This window comes from Nanorana parkeri, unplaced genomic scaffold (genome assembly GCF_000935625.1).
Source record: "Nanorana parkeri isolate BGI_ZX_2015 unplaced genomic scaffold, ASM93562v1 scaffold213, whole genome shotgun sequence".
NCBI lineage: Eukaryota > Metazoa > Chordata > Amphibia > Anura > Dicroglossidae > Nanorana > Nanorana parkeri.
In genome coordinates, this window is record NW_017306481.1 from 786,211 (window position 1) to 807,989 (window position 21,779).

The following is a 21,779-nucleotide window of genomic DNA, read 5'->3' on the forward strand; positions in this document are numbered from 1 at the left end:
AGATATCACATAGGGATGCTGCTACTATATGTAAGCTAAGAAATAATGTAAAATTTAAACATGTATTACACATATACTGTAGATTATGGGTGTCACATGTGCTGTCCCTAAGAATTGTAATGTTCTATAACACTACATATAACTTTAAGCCATCTCGGTAGCATGTAATTTGAAGAACTGGTGTTTTTTCCCATGTCTCCCTTGAAGTCACATAAAATGGCATCCCATTTCCTTGCTTATTAGTCTTTTTTTTTGTTTTGCTTTGGTACTGCAGTGGCCCAAGTCCCCATGACCTTTGTTTGATGATCTCTTGCTTATTAGCCTTAAATATGGGGAGAATTGATTTTCACGATTCGCCTCCCATTGACTTGGTTGATGGAAGTTAACAACTGGCAAACTTTTCGGCACATTTGCCTAACTTACCTGTGACTTGAACCTGAGCAAGTTCGCCCATTGCTACTGCTGATCATATTTCTGCTTGTCTGATTCAATTTCCCTGACTTCAAGTAATCTGTTCACAAGCGGTGACTAGCCACGGGTAAGTGTAAACACAGCAGAGTGTTCTGCACTTACTGCAGTGGATTATGTTTGAGGGTGTGAAACATCTGCTTTTTTTTCATCCCCTTCATGTAATACTTCCTGTAGACTTGCTAAGAGTAAAGCTGATATAAAAATCATTCCCTTCTAAATAATCAAGATTGTGCATAATCAGACAGCTGAGTGGATCGGTATGATTACATGAAGATTAGTCTCACAGATCTGCTCTTCTACCAGGTAGCTTATTTAGTTAAGGTCACATATGTGTGAGGGTAGCCGGTCCAGATGACCTTTCTCTTGAATGGTATGTGTCTGTAGGGCGTAGTATCAGTTTTAAATGTATTAAATGCGGCATGATAGGAACAGTTTGAAAGGTGTCTGTCAGGAAAGATGTATATGAGATGCCATGGTTGGCTTGGTTTTGAATCTGCAGGCTCTGGGTCTGCTGCCATCCTGTTTCTGACTTTACTAATTGGTGAGCTACTGTCTCAAAATAAGTACATATCGGGTGTCATAGCACTTCACTGGGTGCACGCTTGTTCTTGGTAGCAATGGATTTATTGTATTTCAGGCTTTGGACCATTTTCAATTCATGGGCCCCTCAGTCAGTTTTATGGAATCAAGCATAAATGTAGGTGTACATTTGTGTTTTGCTTTTGACATAATGGAAGATAACACTGAATTAATTCTTCTGTGTACAAGGAAGGCACAGTTATTGTGCCATGACCAATTGATTATGTTATTAAGTGTACGTGGGTGTTGTGTTCCTGTGTTTGACCTGTGTTTGAAACAGGTCTGCAGATTCCCATATCTTTTAATGGAGTAGTGTAGATGACAGTTCAGGGGCTTTCAATGCTTTCAATGGAGTAGTGTAGATGACAGTCCAGTCCACGGCTGTTTAGTGAATAACCTCCTAAATCTCAACTCCAGGTCAGCAATTGCAGCTCTCATATTTCTATACTAAGGTCCTCTTTAATTCTTATAGTTATTCAGAATCCTTGTATGTGTGTAAAGAATTCTATTATGAAATGCTGCTTCATCATTTATCCGCTAGCAGTTTAGATTTAATGGTCCTTCAAAAATCAAATGTAGTGTACATTGAGAAGAAAGACTGGTTCTTGTATTCCAATTATCTATCACTATTGTGCAAACAATGAACTGGCTGTAAACAGCAACAGACTCGGGCTTACATTATACTGTGTGGTGTGATCATACGGGTGTGAAGAGCCTGGCAGAGGTTATGAGTGGGAACAATGCAAGTAATGAGAAAACTAATCAGAGTCTTGATTTTAATTTGTAAGCTGTTATGCACATTGCTGATGTGCAATTACTTTATCTACAAGGATGAGCAGAAGCAGTTGCAGTCTTACTTTAATTTGAGGCTAGTATTTCAAAGCTCTGCTGATTGTCATTAGTGATATGTTGTTATACCTTTTAAGTACCGTTATATTTTTACAGTGCAAATCAGCCAAGATATTTAGGGTTGTATTGACAGAGTGGTTAAAGTGTAAGTAAATTCTAACTATGAACTTCTTTTATTTGCTCCATTTTGGTCTGTTAAATATACAATCAAAAGTATTTTGTTTTATCTCCTTGAAGTGACAAAAATACCTGTTGATTTCGACAGAAACCTTGTGATCTGATAACTTCCTGTGATCTCTACCTGTACACAAGGAGGGGTTACGGAGATGAGGAGGGTTTTTAGAAGTCATAAAGGGGAAGGGATATGAGGAGGATGGAGAGAGGTAGATGAGTGGAGGACTCAGGGGCGTCCCGAGGCCGGGTGTCACCGGTCTCTAGACCGGGTGACACCCCGCCGTGTCCTCATCGCGCATGCGCGACCATCTGATTGATGCCTTTTCTCTACCAAGATGGCCGCCGGCAGAGAGAGGAGGGGACTTTCACCCGGCAGGATGAGGTATGCCGCCAGGTCCGCTCCTCTCTCCTGACACTGTTGGGCTCTCGGTCCATGACCGAGGGACCGACTTTTTAGAGAGGGGTGACACCAAAATGACTGTCAGTCATTTTGGTGTCACCCCTGCAATGGTGACACCTGGGTGCGGGTCGCACCACCTGCACCCCCCTTGTAACAACACTAGGAGGACTGGGGGGAGGAGCCCGGTGATGTCGATGTCTGTGACGTCACCGGATCTCCGACGGGACTCCCGGAAGACCCGGAAGACCCAGAAGCCGGTGGAGAGGTGAGTGTTTTCATTACAGATCAAAAGAATTTTAATCGATCAAAAATTTTAACGATTAATCGGGTAATTAATCGTTAATTTCCGTAGGCGTAGAAAAAACATGGGGTAATGTGCATGGATTTCTGTGTTAATTTAGTTTGTTTTTTTATTTATTCTGACATATGATTTAAGAGTTAGCTTTTTATTGCTGTTTTAAATGTTCCTCAATTCCTGTCTGTTTGAACTGTAGCCACTGGGATAGGAAGCAAGGAGAAGTCTCTAACAGAGTCCCATATAGCAGTAAGAACCTGACAGGAATTCTAATCCTTCCCCACTCTATCCAAAGCTAAAATTGACACTGTAATAGAAATAATATTGCTTTCTGTGTCCCTTAGGGACTTCCACTTACTTTCTGTCCCAGTGGCAATGTTAGCTCCAGAACAAGAAGTGTTGGCAATCTCCCCAACAGTGAAAAAAAATGGGCAATAAACGTGAACCTGTAATTATAATGCAAAGATCTCATATATCAGCATGTCAGCATTACCCAATCACATTAGTAAAGAAAGTGTTTCTTAAATGCCATGAACAAGAAAAAGTTCTGCTGCCAATCTATTCATGAGATCCAAAAACTAGGCAGCCTTAATCACATGATCTCTGAGCATTGTGCATATTTAATGTTATTAGATACATTGAGAATATGCAAGTCATAGTCGCTATGCAGCAGAAGAAAGCTTGAAGCAGAACTACACCCTCAAATCTTTTACTGCCAAGGAAGGTGTCATCCTCTGCTTGGATTGCAGTTGCCATGATCAGCTATGCCACCAGCCATTTGATGGCTTGAACGTTCAGTTGAGAGCTGGAATAAGCACTTTGGCAAACCTTGACATTTGGCATGCCTTAACCATTTTTGGAGATCCGATTTAACCACTTGAGATCTTTAGATATGTCTGGTATATCAAGGTCTTCAAGGGCTAGGGGTTAAAACTAGCTCATGATTGCAGCCATAGGCTTGTTTCTATTTTCTTCGGTCAGCTTCTTGCTTCTATGTAAAAATTATATGAGTGGCTGTAAAGCCACCCGATCACTTTTATGTGACTCATTGGTTTGTTCCCCAATTTCCTCTGTAGTGTGTAAATCTGGAAGTGCTCAGCTCTGAGAATTTCCAGGTTTCAGAGCTGTCAAAATTCTGTCTGAAAAGCCATGTAAACAGATGGTGGAGAACAGTCATTTTTTTTGTTTTGCTGGAGCAAAGGGTAGGGGGATGATAATGGGTCTAACAGACCACATATACCTCAATGCTATCACATTGTTAGCCCCCTTGAGATCGCAATATAGTTAAGTAAAAAAAAAAAGTGTTAAAAATTATAATGAATTCAAATTACAAAACAGTAAACGCATTCCTGCTGCCTCCGTCCACAAATGAACACAAATGCAAGCATAGGGCACGCACATGTATGTAAACAATAGCATGAGAGAAATTAATCTAGGTCCCTCATTTTCAGTTAACTCTAAACTGATGAGTTTTGCTCCTCTTCTGTGTTGGTAGGCCACTCACAGATCATGTGAATAGATCTGTGAATGGATGATGCAGCTATGCCGGTGGAACCACGCACATTGGCGCCAAATTCAAAACCAAACAGAACTCTGCTGGGGATAGAACCCCACAATTCAGGTTAGTGTGTGTGTGAGGGGGTGAGGGGGGGTTGAGGCTGGCATGGTCCAGGAAGCCAGTTTAGACCAATGATATGCATCCAATACTAGAGTGAATGTAGATAGATAGTGGTGTCTAAAGAGATCAGCAGCACTGATATGCAAAATAATAAAAAGAGTAATTTATGTTAAAAAAACATGGCATTTTCCCATGATACACAGTGTTTAACAAACTGAACTGATCATCCAGTAAGAGTTTATATCTACTGTACAAAAACCTTTTCTTAGCAAAAAGACTTGAAAACCTGAAATTCTGTTTATAATCTCTGTTTAGAATCTCCCTGCTGTTGTCAGGTCAGAGAGTTTATTATTGTATTCTACTGGTCAGACAAGTGGATGTGTCAGCACACTGTGCAGGCATGGTTCAGGAAGCCGGTTTAGACCAATGACATGCATCCAATACTAGAGTGAATGTAGATAGATAGTGGTGTCTAAAGAGGTTCAAAGAGATCAGCAGCACTGAGATGCAAAATAATGAAAACAGTAATTTATGTTAAAAAACATGGCATTTGCCCATGATACACAGTGTTTAACAAATTGAACTGATCATCCAGTAAGAGTTTATATCTACTGTAGTCGTGCAGGATGACTGATCAGGTAGTGGAACATTAAAGGATCTGTTAAATGTTTCAAGACTGGTCTTAATAAATTCCAATCGGGTGAAACATTTTGTACAATAAGCATGACGAGTTACATTTTAAAGGTATATTAAGTCCCCGTTCCCACGTAGCTCTAATCTTAGAGCTACAAAACATTCAACACTAGGAATTCCATTGTTTTCTATGGCTCCTGTTCACACCTAAGCATTTTGTCGCATGCAGAAAAATGCCTATCACTGAAAAAAAGCACAACTTTTTTGCAGATTCCAACCAATAGACTTCAATGGAAATGCCTGGAAAAACATGACACAAGTGTTTTTGCACATTTATGTGCACGTTGGTCGGGTTTACATTTATCTCACCATCTGCCAGCTAAAAAGCACAGCCTAATGTACACCTGCAAAAATGCATGAAAAAAGTACAAGAACACTGGCCAAGAACGTGCGATAATATGCGTAAAAATGCTGTCACCTAGTTGTGAATGGGGCCTAAAGGCTAAATTTGTTTCATCAATATAGTATTACTGATAAACAGATTTACTGTATTCACTGTTTCTTCTTCATTGAAAGTGTTTCTTTCCCTGATTTAAGATTGCTCCTTTAAGCACCGTCAAGTTCTAGGGTGGCTCCATTACCTTACAGGGTCCTCTGCAGTCACCCTTTCGTGTGTGGACTACAGGGTGGACTACAAGAGGAGGGGGTGACGCTGCCTGCACCTACATGCACAAGCAGCCGCAGATCAGAAAAAAAATGAACATGGTTACATGCTGGTGCAAGGCATGAAAGACCTATAGTTCCGCTGAATTAAATAGTGGATACAATAATGACGTTATGTGTGCGCTTTCCCCGGCAGGAAGTTTAAGAAAGCAGCACACAGGAAACGATGGCGATGGGGGAGCAAACATAAAAAAATTGTTTCCAACTGATTAGCGAGGAATTGTTTATTAGCCTTTAGTAGGCTAATGAGGACTGATTCGTTTTTGTAATAAAAAAGGGGCTTTAGTACTACTAATTCTTACCAAGTATATGAAAAAAAACATGCTTGTGGGTTGTCTTCTACCCAGATTAGTCTTACTGAGTGTGTGTATGACTGTAGAAAGGACACTAGAATAAAAGTTCTGTGGTGGGCAGGGTCTGATGTGAAAGCCTCAGTGCATTAAGGCTCAACTGCAGGCAAAACCTTTGTTTTTGTTTTGCTTTTTTAGTTAGTGGCTAAAATTTTGAACTCGTATCTGGTTTTTATTGCCATTTGTGTCTTTATTGGGGAAATATTCTCTTAATTTCTCCTTCTGTGATGCCCATACAAGAACTGAAGGGTGTGGGCGCTACTAGGACAGGAATGAACAGGAAAGCATTAAAAACATTGTGAGTAGTTGTAACCTTTCTTTACTGTACTAAAAAAGTGGGGGGGGGGTGTTTGTCTGTATCGCCATTAGAGAGATTTGTTATCACTTCCTGTCCTGATAGGAAGAGAAATCTCCCAAATAGTTACACAGAAAACAAAAAAACCCAAATAGGGGCTCTCTCCTCTTCCTGCTGTATTCAAAACAAAATAAAACGTTTTGACTGGAGTTGGGCTTTTAAGCTTTGTGGTAAAACAGATCACTGTTATATACAGTAAATGAGGCAAAGAAATTATAAACACCAGCCCTATAAAAGCATTGCAATATGTAAAATGGGCGTGGGTCAGTTTTTTTTTACCCTGATTATTTATTGTGTACTTCTATCAAGATGGCTTAACAATCAGGTAGACAATATTTAGTGTGTGTGCTAGGCTACACCCCATCTATGTTCTTTAGGCTTTATTTTGATGGCTGTTTGTTGAAATAATACTGTAAAACACTGAAACTGTGTATTAATCATATAATAATATACTTTCAAGGTTGTTCGATTATGGACATGGACGTGTTCCTCCTCCACCCCGTGCTGTCATTCCTCTGAAACGCCCCAGAATAACTGTGCCAGCAACACGCAGAGGAAAAGGAATCTTCTCACTGAAGGGAGCTTCAAGGTCTGCCTCCTCGTCATCAGGCTCCAAATGTGAGTGCTTGCTTTGTTCTTCCTTGATAAAAGACTGCAACTGCAGATATATGTTTTGTGCAACACCAGTAAATAAGTTTACCATAGAATTTATATATGTAACATAATATTTCACAGTATGGTTACAGACTGCTGGCAAAGGCAGAGGTTTGATACAAAAAAAAAGCAGCTCTGGCTCCAATGCTCTCCTCCTCTCAGAGCTCTTCCACCACTAGATTGTACAGTCTCCTGGATTGAATGACACCCAGCATCATTCAACCCTTGAAGAGTGATGGACTTCTGTAAGTGCAGGGCGTCATGGACCCACCCCCTGACGGGGCATTACAACAGTTTACATTTACATACAATGATGCAGAGAGAAGAAGACATAATCATGTTAGTGCTGTCTGTAAAAAATAAGTCAAGGCAACTGGACTTGCTGTATTTTTCTTCAAACGTTTCACTGGTCATCCGACCAGCTTTCTCAATTCAGAATTCTGAATTGCTTTGTTTCACTGGTCATCCAACCAGCTTTCTCAATTCAGAATTCTGAATTGAGAAAGCTGGTTGGATGACCAGTGAAATGTTTCAAGAAAAATACAGCAAGTCCAGTTGCCTTGACTTATTTTTTACAGATATACCATGACCTGGATGAATGAGAACCTTCACAGACATGTTAGTGCTGATCTTTGCTTCATCAGCAACCGTCCGGAGAAGAGCTCAAAAGGAAGAGGAACCCGCACATTATATGACTGACCTGAAAACACCTTAGGGGGGGAGGGGGGAGTCTGGACTTGAACTTTAAATAAAAAGCTGCCCCTTGTTATCATTTTACTTGTTGCTAAATGCTATTAGATCCTGTTTCTTCACCCCACTAAATGCTCACTTCTATCTTTAAAGTCAAAGAACAGCCATTAGGCTAAATTTACACAGTTTTAACTGCAGCCTAAGGGACTCCATTTTCAGTCATCTGACTATAATTTTCAAATTGAATTGGACTTTGAAAGTAGGAATACTTATCCTTATGTGTAAGCTGTGCAAATTTAGCCTATTGTGTTTCTCCTTGGTTTACTTCCTGCGGTGTCCTTCTTCAGGTGCCCTTGTCATTACCTGCATGACGTGGGCACTTTCTATTGGCTGTCCAGCAGTGGGGTCCTTTCAGGATCTAGAAGAAAAGTGGTGTTATTGCAAGGGGTTGAAAGGGGAAGGGCTGACGAGGGACCATCTGCAGCACTGAAGCAGCACCGGTGAGGGACCTGGAGCGGGGACATAAGTGAGTATAACTTGCTTTACAAGGTAAGGAAAAATAAAAACCCTGCCAGATGGATTAGAAGGGCAGTTGTATTGCCTGCTAATGTTGTCTATGTTCTCAGATATTAATAATACATGCAATTTTCCTAGAAATAGTTGTTTATGAAAAGATGATGTTCATCATGACAGAAGATAATGATGTGCTTTACTCTTTATTTTCACCAGCTATGCAGCTGTGATTAGCTCTGATGTAATTGGTTCTGTTCAAGTATCTTCTGCCCTTTTATTATCAGTTTTTCACACTGATTAAGCTATTCCCATTCTAATACACCAGCACCATCCTTTGCAGCCTTTGTGTGTGTATGTTGGCTGTAGGAAAAGACTCCAGACTGCATTTCAAAGCTGTCGGTCACATTTATGTATTCAATGTTTATTGCCATTACAATGTATGGGATTATTCATGCACAACTGTTGGACAACCAGAGGTTAAAAAGCAGAAATGGTAGTTTATAAAAATAATATCTCATAGTAATGAATAATACATTCCATCTGATGCTCTACTGGATGGCAACAAACAATGTTATGCACACTGAAAATATACACTGAAATATGGAGCTGGAATAAATACATTTCTTTCATACATGATTTCATTTCAGAATTGACTTTGCCAGTTTATTAATCCAAGCATATATGATACTATCTTTGTATGAAATATATAGAAATTAGATTATTTCTAAACATCACAAGGATCAATGAGAACACTCTGAATTACATTGACAGTTTTGCGCTTGAGCTGTATCGGATGGATCTAGATATGCAAGTTTATCCTTGAAACCCAGATCCACCCAAAACATTTTTGTTGTATAGATTATTGGTCGCCAACCAGTGGTCCACGAGAAAATGTTGGTGGTCCCCGGGCCCTTCTGATGGCGTGCAGGCTGGGTCATCATTGAAGCGGCACAAAGGCTGCCTCTCACTGATTCAAGCAGCGGCTGTCACAAGGAAGCCAGATAATAGTGGCTCAGTGTGGGGGAAGGGGAGGCACGAGGGTGGTTGGGGGCAGTGCTGAAGCTAGGGGGGGCATGTGCCCCGGGCGCAATGGGCGACCGCTGGTATAGATCATGGAAGAGTTATAATCTCTGTAGTGTTTTTTTGCTATCTGTACCCCTGTTGTGGACATTTATTCACATTGTTTTTTGATGTGTGTCAATTGAGGGGTGATCTCTCCAATGAAGATGGAGATGGAGAAGAGTTAGAACTTCTGCCAGATTTGTATGTGCTGTCTGTGTCCCCTGGGAACAATACCCCTTAATTTCTGTCTAGAAGATTGGTGTTTCTGAACTGAAGACAATACTACCAAAAGGAGACACAGAAGACATTTAATTAGTAAGAGGATCTAACCCTTCCCCACCCTATTAAAAAATTGTAAAAAAATTTTTCAACAGCAGCTAAGCTTTAACGTATTTCTAAGGCCCAAGTTTTTTTTTCTAGTTTTAGAGCAGAAAAGGGTTAAGGTGGAAAGACACTGTGCAAATATTAAGGAACCTGCCGAAATTCGCACAGTGGGTGCCCCTGTCAACACCCTCTATCAGCTGAATGAACAGAGTGGGCAGCCAATTAGTTTCTTACACTCATTGGCTGCCAGCTACGTTTGGCTGCTGTCAGAGTACAGGGAAGACAACAGGAGATTCCTCAATCAATGCTTGCAAGCGTTGATGGAGGAATTTGTTCTATTTTTTCCGTTCAGCCCGTGGGTTGAACGTAAAAAGATAGAACAGTGTATATAAACAAAAAAAACAAACTAAACTTAAATGGGCCTATGAAGTCCAACCACTGAGAAATATAAACAAAACAGACCACATAAACAAAACCAAACTACAAAAAAAGCACAAAAAAACCCAAAGCAAAACCCCTCCCTCAAAAAGCTCAAAGCTCCGAATCCTGACGCAAAGCAAAATATTTGGCTGCATTTACAAACTCTCTCCATTGAAACCAAGTATTCTGAAAACTATCAGAGATATTCTTAAAAGAGCTTGTGAGATCTTCCATAGGGTAAATATCCTGAATACCATCAAACCAAGAATGTATATTAGGTGGTTCAGATCTCTTCCACAAGGCTGGGATACTGGCGCATGCGGCATTAGCCATATGCCGCACCACTGAGCACATAAAAAGCTTGATCAAAATATATGCAACGTGTCTGCTTCTAGGGTCTTACATTGCCAACAACAGTTAGAGGACTTTGGGAACATAGCATGAAGAATCTGAGGGGTCCTGTACCACCTAGAGATAATTTTATAACCTAGTTCTTGATTTGTATTACATATAGAAGAGTGATAGGATAGAAGTTTTGGATGAACGGTTTTATAAACAAATATTTTTCTGTGTAACTAAGGGGGAGGATGGGACGGATTAGGAGAAGGGTGCCTTCTAATATCAATCTCCCAACATGTATCTGGAGGGTAGAGGGCTGCCTAGGTACCTTGTGACCAGGAAGTGTTGGGGATCCATTTTTTTTATTTATCTTCAGAATTTATGTTTGAACAATCTACTGCACTTTTGGCTATTTTGTAAGGCCATGCATTATTTACAATTTCAGTGTCTTTCTATATATATTTTCTTTATTGATTTATTATAAAAGTGACTACAAAAAATAACATTTTAAAACATTTGTACCGGTAAATATAAAATATTGCATATACATAATTACCGCTCCAGCCAGCAAGTGAATCTTTATGTTTCTTTTCATATGCTTACCAGGCTAGACTTCACCCTTTTCTTAAAAATGACAACAAAGCACCTTTAGAAATGTTTAGTAATGTAAATCTACAAACACATACTTCTAGATAATTGCCGGCTTTTTATTCTTCGCATACCTTGTTTTTCTTTTCCTCCCCATTCTTCTCACAGTGGCCGCTTTGACTAAGTGCAGATTAATTCATCTCCCTTTACTTTCTGGTACACGGGTACCTACTTGAGCAGTTTACAGATGAGATTTCCCAGGAAAGCACTGGTGAAATCTCATTTCCCAGGATCCATCTGTTAGGTCAGGATTACAACACTGATGCCTAGAGGACCAGGAAGTAGAAAAACATGAATTATAGTTAAAAGCAAAAAATGTTTAGCAATGAATGTTACATGATTTTATATCAGAATGCAGAGCTTGCACGCTGATGTGATTTTTTGTAAAAGAGGGTAAAGGTTTGCTTTAAAGACGTTGTAAACATCAGAATTGTAATAAGAACTTTTTGATAATGCAATAAAATTTGCAATCACTTTCAACAACTTCTTGGATTCCTAGTAGGCTTTGCATCTCTTTCCCGGCTGCTTGACATTATGCAATCTCAATTTTTCAAGACTACATATTCCACCATGCATCGCTTCCAGCAATCAATGATAATGTTAAATTGTGGACATTTCCTGTTTTCACTGCGAGGGAAGGGGAAGAGTTGAGTTGTAGTTCAGCTTTGTGAGAGTTGTGACACAAGCAAGGGTATATTCACAGAGTGAAATTGTATCACTGCATTGAGGAAGTACATCGTATGGGCATCATCAATAAGTAAGTTTACAAACTTCTAGATCAGGGGTCTCAAACTCAATTCACTCTTGGGACACTCGACAATTTTTTTCTCCCATGGGGGCCGCTTGCTAAATTTCATACTTCAAAATAAAATGTAACTATATCCAGTATGGTACTATGGACACTAATATGTTCACAATAAGGTCCCGTTCATATCTGTAAGTTTAGTTGTGATTAGGGATTCCTGCGTCAGGAACTTGAGTTTTTCTGTAGCAGGATTCCCTAATCTGGCGATTACAAGCGCCAGATTAGAAAAAAACTCTTGCTGGATGCAAAATCGATGTGTCCAGGGATAGACAAACCATTGCATGCGGTGTGCAGGCGTTTATATGCAGCGGATGTCACCTGATCATTAACCTGAATAGGTGACAGTTGCCGCTTGTAAATGCCAGATTAGGGATTCCTTCTGCCGGAAAGTTCCGGATGCAGGAATCCCTAATGGCACCTAATCTTACAGATGCGAATTGAGCCTAATACACTTTCCCCCCATACCCCAAAAAAATACACTACCCCCAGACCCCATAAAAAAATACTACCATGCACATATAAAATAATTCAACCCCCCCTCCCCCTTACACACCCACATATAAATTAAATTAAAGAGCCCCCTCTCCTGCTTACCTTTTTGCAGGGAGGAGGCAAGGAGGCATGATCCCTGGGGATCTAGTGGTTGATTAGTAATGTCTGGTGCATCCTTTTGGCCACTGTTCTAGATGGATATGGTTATTAGGAGCAGGATAAAACTTTTGGAAGTTCAATATAGAGATACATATTTGTTTTTAATTTTTTTCCTTTTCAATATATTTATTTAATTTTTGGGGGGGAAAAACATACAGGGTTATTCACAAAAGGGTGAAGAGTTTGGAGAAGGCAAGAAAAGTGAACAATCTAGGACAACATAGCTGGTATGGATAAATTCTCCAATTCAGCTAACTTTCCAGTTCAGCTTATATGATAAATACATTCACATAATAGCCAAAACTAATGAAAAGGAGATTACAAAGAGCTCAAAGATACGCATAATAAAGGTACATGGCTCAAATAGTGAGCAAGGCAGCAATCCAAGTACTTCACAATATTCCCCTATATAAAGAAAAATCTAAACTAAACAGAGAGGGAAGGGAAAGGCAATTGGCATAGGGAATCAGACAGCGCCCCCCACATGGCCGACACCCCCAATGGACCACTAGATTAAAAATAGATAGAACTTGCTGGGCTTAGAGAGGAAAGCATGTACATCAACCATGGCTCCAAGATTTTAAGAGATTTAGTATATGTGTCTTGGAAGATACTGGTCAATTTTTAATTTATCATAAGCATGATCATTCGTTTCTTTACCTCCTGTATGGGTACTCTAGGTTTCCACCATGCCTTTGCAATTGTTTGTTTTGCTGCCAAGAATAAGAAGCTGACCAATGTTTGTTGCAAGGCCGTAAGACCTGGTATAGTGGGATGCAAGAGAGGAAACCAGGTGTTTTTCGAGGAGGAATATGTGAAATAGAGTCTGAATCAAACCAAAAATCCTAGACCAAAAGGCTACCAATTTAGGGACCAGCATATATGCAAAACATCCCCTAAAAGACCACATCTGTCACTATAGGACAGGACTGCTTTAGTTGTCCTAGCTGGCATACAATACCACCGCAAAAGAACCTTATAAGCTGATTCCAGTACTGAAGTGTTGAATGAGCATCTGGCTACTCTGGATCAAATCCTCCCACAATCGGAATTTCAAGTGTACAGATATCTTGTTCCCCTTGCTCTACAAAGGTAAGCCTGAAACTAAAGGAGCAGGAAATCAAGGAAGAATATATTTGGGGGAGCAAGGAGCACGCAGACAGATCTGTTCAAATCCAGATGTGATGAAATGGAATGTTGATGTATGTATTTGTGACCCTATCCAATGTCGGAGATGTCTATGGATTTCTGAAGACTAAGCATTATATTGTTCTTTAACCATCATCCAATCTGGGAAAGAATGTGAGTGATGAAAACAATGAACATGTGTGAAACCTTTCGAAACCCACCACTAAAATGAGAGTTGCGCTATCTGTGACGTTGATAGTATTTAGTAATATTAGGAACACTGAGTGCACCCTGATGTTTATGAGTGTATAAGGTAGCACGCTCTATCCATGAACATTTATGGGCCAAGACAAAGGTAAAAACCCACATTGCGGGTGCACTTTTTTTTTTTACTATAGTAAGAGAAAATGAATATGCTGCCATTTATATATAATATATAATATAGATGAGTGGTACCTGCACTCCAATCAAAATGGCCTGGGTGTGCACACAGATAAAAAGAAAACCCGTGTTTTTTACTTAAATTCAAGTTCCCATTTACAGATGCAACTGTATGATTCATTCATCCCCTTCCCTCAGTCCTTTCTCTTTTTTGTATAGTTCTGTAAACACTTTGAATTAGAGAGAAATGGTTTAAAAGCATACCATTTTCCTTGTGCTTTTTATTTAGAAAGCCTATATTGCTTTATGAAACCAGTGTCGTGGGTGCACCCTGAATTAAATGTTTAATTTGAATGTAGAATGACAATAGCAGAATAGCAATTTTATATAAATAGTAAAAATGCAAAGCATCAGCTTAAAAATATATAAACTTTAAAAAAAAATACAATTAACCTGACACAATCGTTTCTCTATAAGCAAAAGTCAACATGTTTTCTTTTTTTCCAATTGTAAGGACCTGTGGGGTGTTTACTATTCTTGCTGATCACAAATGCACACAGCGGCTGCATGCAGTGCCCCTTGTGCTTTTGTAAATAGTGCTGTGAGTTTACAGCCTCCTGTGAGTACATACCATTAATGGGTTTATATATTTTGCCTCTCCATGAAATGCTCTCAAGGCATTTTCTGCGTTATGCTGATAAATTGCTTTTCAAAGCTGATTTTCTTTGACTTAAACCCAACCATACTTTCTGCTATTAATGCTGTATTCCAATAGAAAGATTGAAAGTTTTCCTACCATTGCTTCCTAAACAATATTTATTTTTAATACTCAAAATCATTTGTTGCCTATCCGGCATATGGATTCCCAATTTTATTTTGTGCTGCTGCGACACCGATAGCTGATACTGGAAATATTTGTTACTAGAATCTGCTTGTACAAAAAGGCTCTATTCATTCTCAGATTATTCATTCCGTCAATGCAGAGGATTTGATTTCTGGATGGGTTGAAATGTATTTAGAAAAGTTATTCCCTTGTCATTCATCAAACAGAAGTCATTTCGCTCACATCAGAATTGTATGCCTTTTTATTATACTTCTTTTGAAATTGAATTTGCACAAATTCATAGACCACTTATAGTGTTGATGAGGTTTTTCCTCCAAAGAAAGGGAATATGAGTTCAGATGAGAAGAATTCAAAGAAATAAATTGTTGAATAGCTATATTAAAGAAAGAGTAAAAGTTTTCATAGCTATGAAGAGCATCATTTTGGATATAAATAGCTCAAAATATTACAAATCAAAGCATTGAGGTGGCCAAAAGAAAACTTACTTAACAAACTATGTGATATTAAAAATATTAATTTATACATGAATAAAAAATACAGTGTGTGTGTGTGTGTGTGTGTGTGTGTGTGTGTGTGTGTTTGTATAGTTATTAGAAATGGTTAAGTGAAGTTCTTACAAAAGGGAAACTATAATGATTTGGTGTTCATTGTATATTCATTGTTTTTAAAGCTTATAAGTTAAGTTTAACAGTTTGTATACTATATATGCTTTACACATACACTCATGGTCACCAGGACAAATGCAAAGGGTGAATCTGCCTATTGAGACACATAAGTGATACAAACCTAGCCTTCTAACCCTTTGCCACTCTATCCAAAACAATTTAGATTGCTTAAGATACATCCCATGGATTTTTATAGAAAGAGGCTGTTATTCCTTTCAGGCTGGTCCTGTCTAATTGAAAGCCTTTGACATAGCTGTATGGATAGATGGGGATGACTCCCTGCGCTAACTCGATCATTTGTGTGTTTAAATCTCAGCTTGAACTACTGAGCTCTGATTTATAATGGTGGCCCTGTGTAATTGTATTGACAGCCTTAGTTGACTAAGACTGACTGAGCCAAGTCCTGCCAGCTTATATCATATGTGAACTTGGCTCAGCCTGTCACGCACATTGCTGGCTTCGGGCTCTTGGCTTCTAGGTTCTTAGTTACAGTTGGCTCCTAGTTCTGCGTGAGATTTGTCCAGGCATGCTTTACAAGCATTTGGGCCTGGTGACTCCTGTTTTTGATTCCTACAGCCAAGTGCCCCAGAAACACATTTTCATAAGATAAATGGGTCAGGCTTGTGCTAAATCAATGAACAGATTGCATGCTGTCCACTTCACACTGAGTGCACCATCGGTTCCATTTATTTTCTGTGACTGCTTTAATATTTGTTCTGTCAGAGCACCTGTCTAAAACATGTTTAATAAAGACGAAACAGCCTCATTTGACTAGGCTCAGCAAGCATTGTGCCAGTATGCCCAGATCATAAATTCCATTGAAATTGTTTTATAGCATGACCCGCTGCTCAGATTACAAGACAAAGTAATCACAGAATTTAAAACACATCATATTTAAAGTCATGCTTATTCCACATGCCTTTTAAACGTGATACGCCTATTCAACAAGGTAACCTACATACCTTACCAATTGCATATATTTTAATTTCCATATCAGTTCCATATAGTTAAGGTTATAGTTTTATGTTTGTATTACTATGATATCAGTTAGTTGTTCTTTTCTCTGTCACCCACCTCGTGTTATGATTTTGAAACAGGATATGAATGTTCAATTGGCTTTTGTCATTCCTAGATTGATCAGAATTTCCTAGTAGAGATGGATGTGTAATAGCATCCCAATCCATTGCCATTGCTATGTCACATTATTTGGTATGATAAACTTTTTCAAGTTTGTACTGAACTACCATATGGATTCTTGAGAGTATTATCCCCCCTAAGGTCTTTATCTGGGCAAGGAAGATTTATCCCTCTATTTTCCCTGGGGACCAGTGTTAGTGGGAAATCTTATAATAGGGACACCTGTACTGGTAACAACTCACAATGGTGAGATTCCCTCTCACTTCCTCTTGTGGCAATTTTTCATGAATATATTCCTGTCGTTTGGCATCAAGCCATGTATGTTCAAATACCACCTTAAAGCCGTTGTGCACAACATCCATACTTAAAAGCATCATCATGCCAACTGTTAGATACGGAAGTGAACATAAGAGATGGGTCTATATAAAATGTTGTGATTAACCTTAAACCTTGTCAGATATACACCTAAAATTTAGACACATATTTATACCAAACACAGCTTATCCTGTCACCACTAATAATACAGTGTTCATAAATTACATATTATTATGCTATAATTTGGAGATGGTGGACTTTGATAAAATAAATGGCAAAACTGATTGAAGATGATACCACACTAAACCTTCAATCCGAATGAAGGCTTTCTTTAAAAGTGACACTTTCTGGGATCCTTGATACAAACTCTATTCTGTTTGAAAATATTTGTTGAAAATCACCTACAACATTGCAGATAGCAGGCACAGAAATTACACCCCACAACTGCGACATAATGCACAGAACATTTGAGGTAGTTGTGCTGTCTGTCTGTTAGGATAAAATTATTGTTTTTCAGTTTCGTTCTTTTCTTTTTCAACAGTAAAATCTGATGAGCTTCAGACAATCAAGAAGGAACTGACCCAAATCAAAACCAAGATCGACTCTTTGCTGGGCAGGCTGGAAAAAATTGAAAAGCAGCAGAAGGCTGAAGCAGGTTGGTGAAAATGATTTATGGCACAGTCTTTGGAATCTCATTAAGAGGGAAATTAAAGCAAGAAAATGCACATAACTCAAAGCCGTGGATTTTCTAAGAAAGAATTGAAAATCCATGAACATAAAGCACATAATAAACGTTATCTGAATTGAGATAAAATAAACAAAAATGCACATTGCCGATGCTCATATGCGTAAGAAACATTATTATATGGTAGCAACGCAGATTACATAATTAGAGATTTTTAAATATATGTGGTTTGTATTAAGTCTTTAACAAAAATAATATATCTTTAAATAACTGAGTAGTAGGCAACACAAGAAAATTTAATTCATAGCCCTATTTGTTAGAAAGAAGATTTGCAATCATCAGTCTGATACATTGAACTGCTTCTAACCCATGCACTTCTAAGCAGAAGCTGATTTGTATCTAGTGAGTATAAAAATATTAAATACACATGCCCAGAAGAGCTTATTATCCAGTGTAAAAAGCATTCCAGAGAACCTTATTGTGATCATAAGTACCTGTCTTGTCTAATGTATCTGGATGGGTAGTTGTTCACGACTCCTTGTTGATTGATACTAACAGGATATCAGTACTTGTATTTGTGTGGGATATACACCACTAGTTTTCTTTTGTGGGGGGGGGGCAGGAAATGCTTTATGGAGATAGTGAAGTGAACTTTAATGAATAAACATTGCAGTTCACATTCAATTATTGTGGTGTACCAGTGCTAGGAGGCATTCAACATGTTCTGAAGCATGTTAAGCACTCTCTAAAGTCATTTTTAGACACAAATACAGATGCTCTTTAAAACAGAACTAAAGCCAAACCTTTTTTGGCTTTAGTCCTCCTTAGTAGGAATGGCTCACTTCAGATACCAGTGCTGATACTTGGCATTTTCACAAGAACTACCAGGGTTGCAGCGGTTGCAGCGGTTGCAGCGGTTGCAGCGGTTGCAGCGGCGACTGGGCCCTGGTGCTCCACCACTGTCCTGAAGGCACTAGTCTGTATTGTTTTAGAAAAACTATCACAGGACAATAAACAAAAAGGTATCAGTAATTGGTATCTGTGAGGACAAGTATTGGCACTTGTGTTTGGTCTGGAATAAATGGTATTGGTGCATCCCTAATATATATAAAACAAATCATACATTAAAACAGAGATGCACAAATCCCAGGAGCCCAGTAGCCAATGCTCCTCAAAAATGGCACCTCCTAACTTTTGAGTTTATCTGTAGTCTAGTAGCTGAAAATGTATCTGGACTTGTACTTGTACCAAGTATAATACTTGGTATCTGTGCATCCCTACTCCTTAGGGTCACAGGAGATGTACTCTTGTGACCCAAAGTCAGCATTTAGCAGGATACTGCCTACTATTTGCTGACAGTGCTGAGCTCTGCTTGCTCAGCTCTTGATCTTTAGAGCCATCATGTGGCACCTGCATTGCCAGCTCGAAGTATTAGGAAGAGTACAGTTTACTCTCCTAATCCTTCTCCTTTAATGTTTAAAAATGGCTACAAATATTGAAATCTGATAGAGTCTACATAACCATAATTAAATGTAATAAAACTATCCAATAGAGGAGCCTAACTAAACACCCAATTAAACTTGTCTCCACTCAGGCAAGCCCTTAAAATACATAGGGGAACATTTATCACTTCTGTTGCATGGCAGAGCAGTGCTAAAATGCACAGTGAGACAAATTGTGCAACAGATTTATAACAAGGATAAAGTATAAATTCCTCACTTGGCTCCTTTAGGGTCCATTCACACCACATGTGTTGGGGCTGCATTGGCCATTGTTTCCAGAGCAACCTCAATGCAAGACAAAGCAATTTGCCTTGTCATGGATGGACACCTTTCACACCACCGTGTTGCAGTGGGAACATGGTGGTGTGTGCTGAAAAAAGTACGGAATGCCTTATTTATTCTCAGTGCTGTGGGATGCGAAGCAGAACAACCCTGCCGCATCCTGCTGTGCCCGTAGAAATGAATGAAATGTCACTTGTGATATTTCAATAAAGTTCTAAAAAAAATAAAGTACACAGTCTGCTATGCATTTTGCACAGCAACTGGTGTGACTGGACCCTTAAAGGGGTTCTAAACCCTCTGTTTTTTTTTTTGCTTATATCTACTGCTAGCAAGCAGTAGATATAGGCAAGAAGTGTAAAAAAAAAAAACTGCTTAAAATCATTTTAAACTTACCTCGTTATCGCTGCTCGCTCCTGCGCCGAGAATCAGGAACTGCTCGTACGGCCGCAAAGGATCTTGGGGCGGGCGCATGCGTAGAATCCGATTCTCGGCCGGGAGACGAGCAGAGACGCAAGGTAAGTCTATGGACGCGTGCACCCGCCTGCAGACACCGCTGGATCGGAGGGACAGAGCAGTCAGCGCTGGATCGGAGTGACGTCACACCGCTGGAGGGACACATGAAAACATGGGGAAAGAAGAGGAAGATCGGAAAAAGAGACATCATTTAAGGTAAGTGCTAACATTTACATGGGGGGGAGGGAAACATTTTTTTGCCTTTAATATCACTTTAATGTAGTACTGCAACAGAATAAAACCTGACTCTGACCACCTTCTAAATATGTAACTGTTTAGAGTGAAAATCTGTCCCATCTTTAAAAATGAATAAGTCTTAAAGCTTTGCAATCTGTAAAATTTGTCTGCCCAGAAAAACAGAGGAATGGGACTGGAAACCTGAGAGGCAGCCTGATTTGCGACTAATTATGTAGCTAATTTGCTTGATAAATGTCCCCATAGTTGTTGGTAGATCTAAAGGAGGCTGTACTATTGAATTGTAACATGAGTGGTTATTTTAAAGCTCTCGCTCTGCGCACATTTTATGGATTTAGAACATTTGGGATAGGAAGAAGAATTTATTAGGCATCAAACAAGTGTTAGATCTACTGTATTTCTAGTTTTTTTTAAATGAAAATATCACAAAGCTGTGCACATTAAAGATGAGATGTACCATTTTAAATTAAGAATTTTATTGTGCACTTGGAGAATTAGATATGAGATTTAGCACATTAAATAATTAGGCCTTTTTACCAACTAGTCTGCTGTGGGACCTCATATCCTGGTGGGTGCAGGATAACTTGCCCTTTTTAGCTCTAGTAGTCTTCATCATTAGTTGCACACAAATCTGTACCTTTTCATAGTTTTGAATACACGAGGCTGTAAGAGTAACCACTGATGCTGATACTGGTGCATAATTTGTTGGCAGTCATGATATATTTTTAAACACAAACACATTTGGGACATATTTGGCTGCATTAATGTGACACTAAGCCTATTTCTGTATTCTGCAAAAGGGGAGGGGGAATCCCTGCAGTGAGCCATGAGTGACAGTCACAGCTCTCTGCAGGGACATCATCAAGAAGTGAGCGAACGCCGGTATGTGTTCACTCACTTCGTGATCTACTGAGCCGACCTGTGACAATCTCATTGTCACAGGTCGGCTAGAACTATGAGGTGAGTGAAAAGCACTCACCTCATAGTTCTCCTTTAAGAAGTCCCCATGGCCTCTTCTTTAAGAAGTGACAGTTAAGCTTTTTGCCTGGAGTTACGAGTCTTCTTTCCTGGAGTCTATTTAACCTCATTTATCAACAACATTACACTAGCATCATAAATCTGGTGCAAAGTGCATCAAACACTCGCAATTGCTATGACAAATTCCCCCTAAGTGTCTTTAACTCAACTCTCTACTACAACATGCTGATTGAGAGCGAATTCTTTATCTAAAAAATGATAGTGACTGTTTTATGGTTATTTTAGATTCAAATTGAGCTTCGTTCTTCATTATTGTACAGTATGTTCTGGTTCTTAGACTGTTTGGCATTGTAAATTATTATCTCCTCAATATCAGGAGACTCCACACAATCCTCAAGTTATTGTGAAGGCTTCCAGCAGTGCTCTGGTACCTCGGAGTAGCTGCAATCCAGATTAAGTTCCTGAAGGAAATGTCCCTTAACCACTTCCGGGCCGGCCGTAGTAAAAAAACAGCCGGCCCGGAGCTCTCTAGATCTGAGCGGGCGTCTTTAGACGTCCGCTCAGACACGCCCCCTCGCGCGCCGCTGGGCGCGCGAGAGCG

At 39.4% G+C, this 21,779-nt stretch overlaps 1 protein-coding gene across 4 annotated transcripts in view; it reads left to right on the plus strand.

Annotated features, from left to right (window-relative positions):
• RALYL (RALY RNA binding protein-like) overlaps nucleotides 1-21,779 on the plus strand; it is a 256,662-nt gene that overhangs the window by 213,127 nt on the left and 21,756 nt on the right. For all 4 annotated transcript variants that reach the window (XM_018555772.1, XM_018555771.1, XM_018555773.1 and 1 more), the window contains 2 exons: nucleotides 6,908-7,065; nucleotides 17,565-17,678. In XM_018555772.1, coding sequence (XP_018411274.1) covers nucleotides 6,908-7,065; nucleotides 17,565-17,678 — 272 coding nt within the window. The remainder of the gene's footprint in view (nucleotides 1-6,907; nucleotides 7,066-17,564; nucleotides 17,679-21,779) is intronic.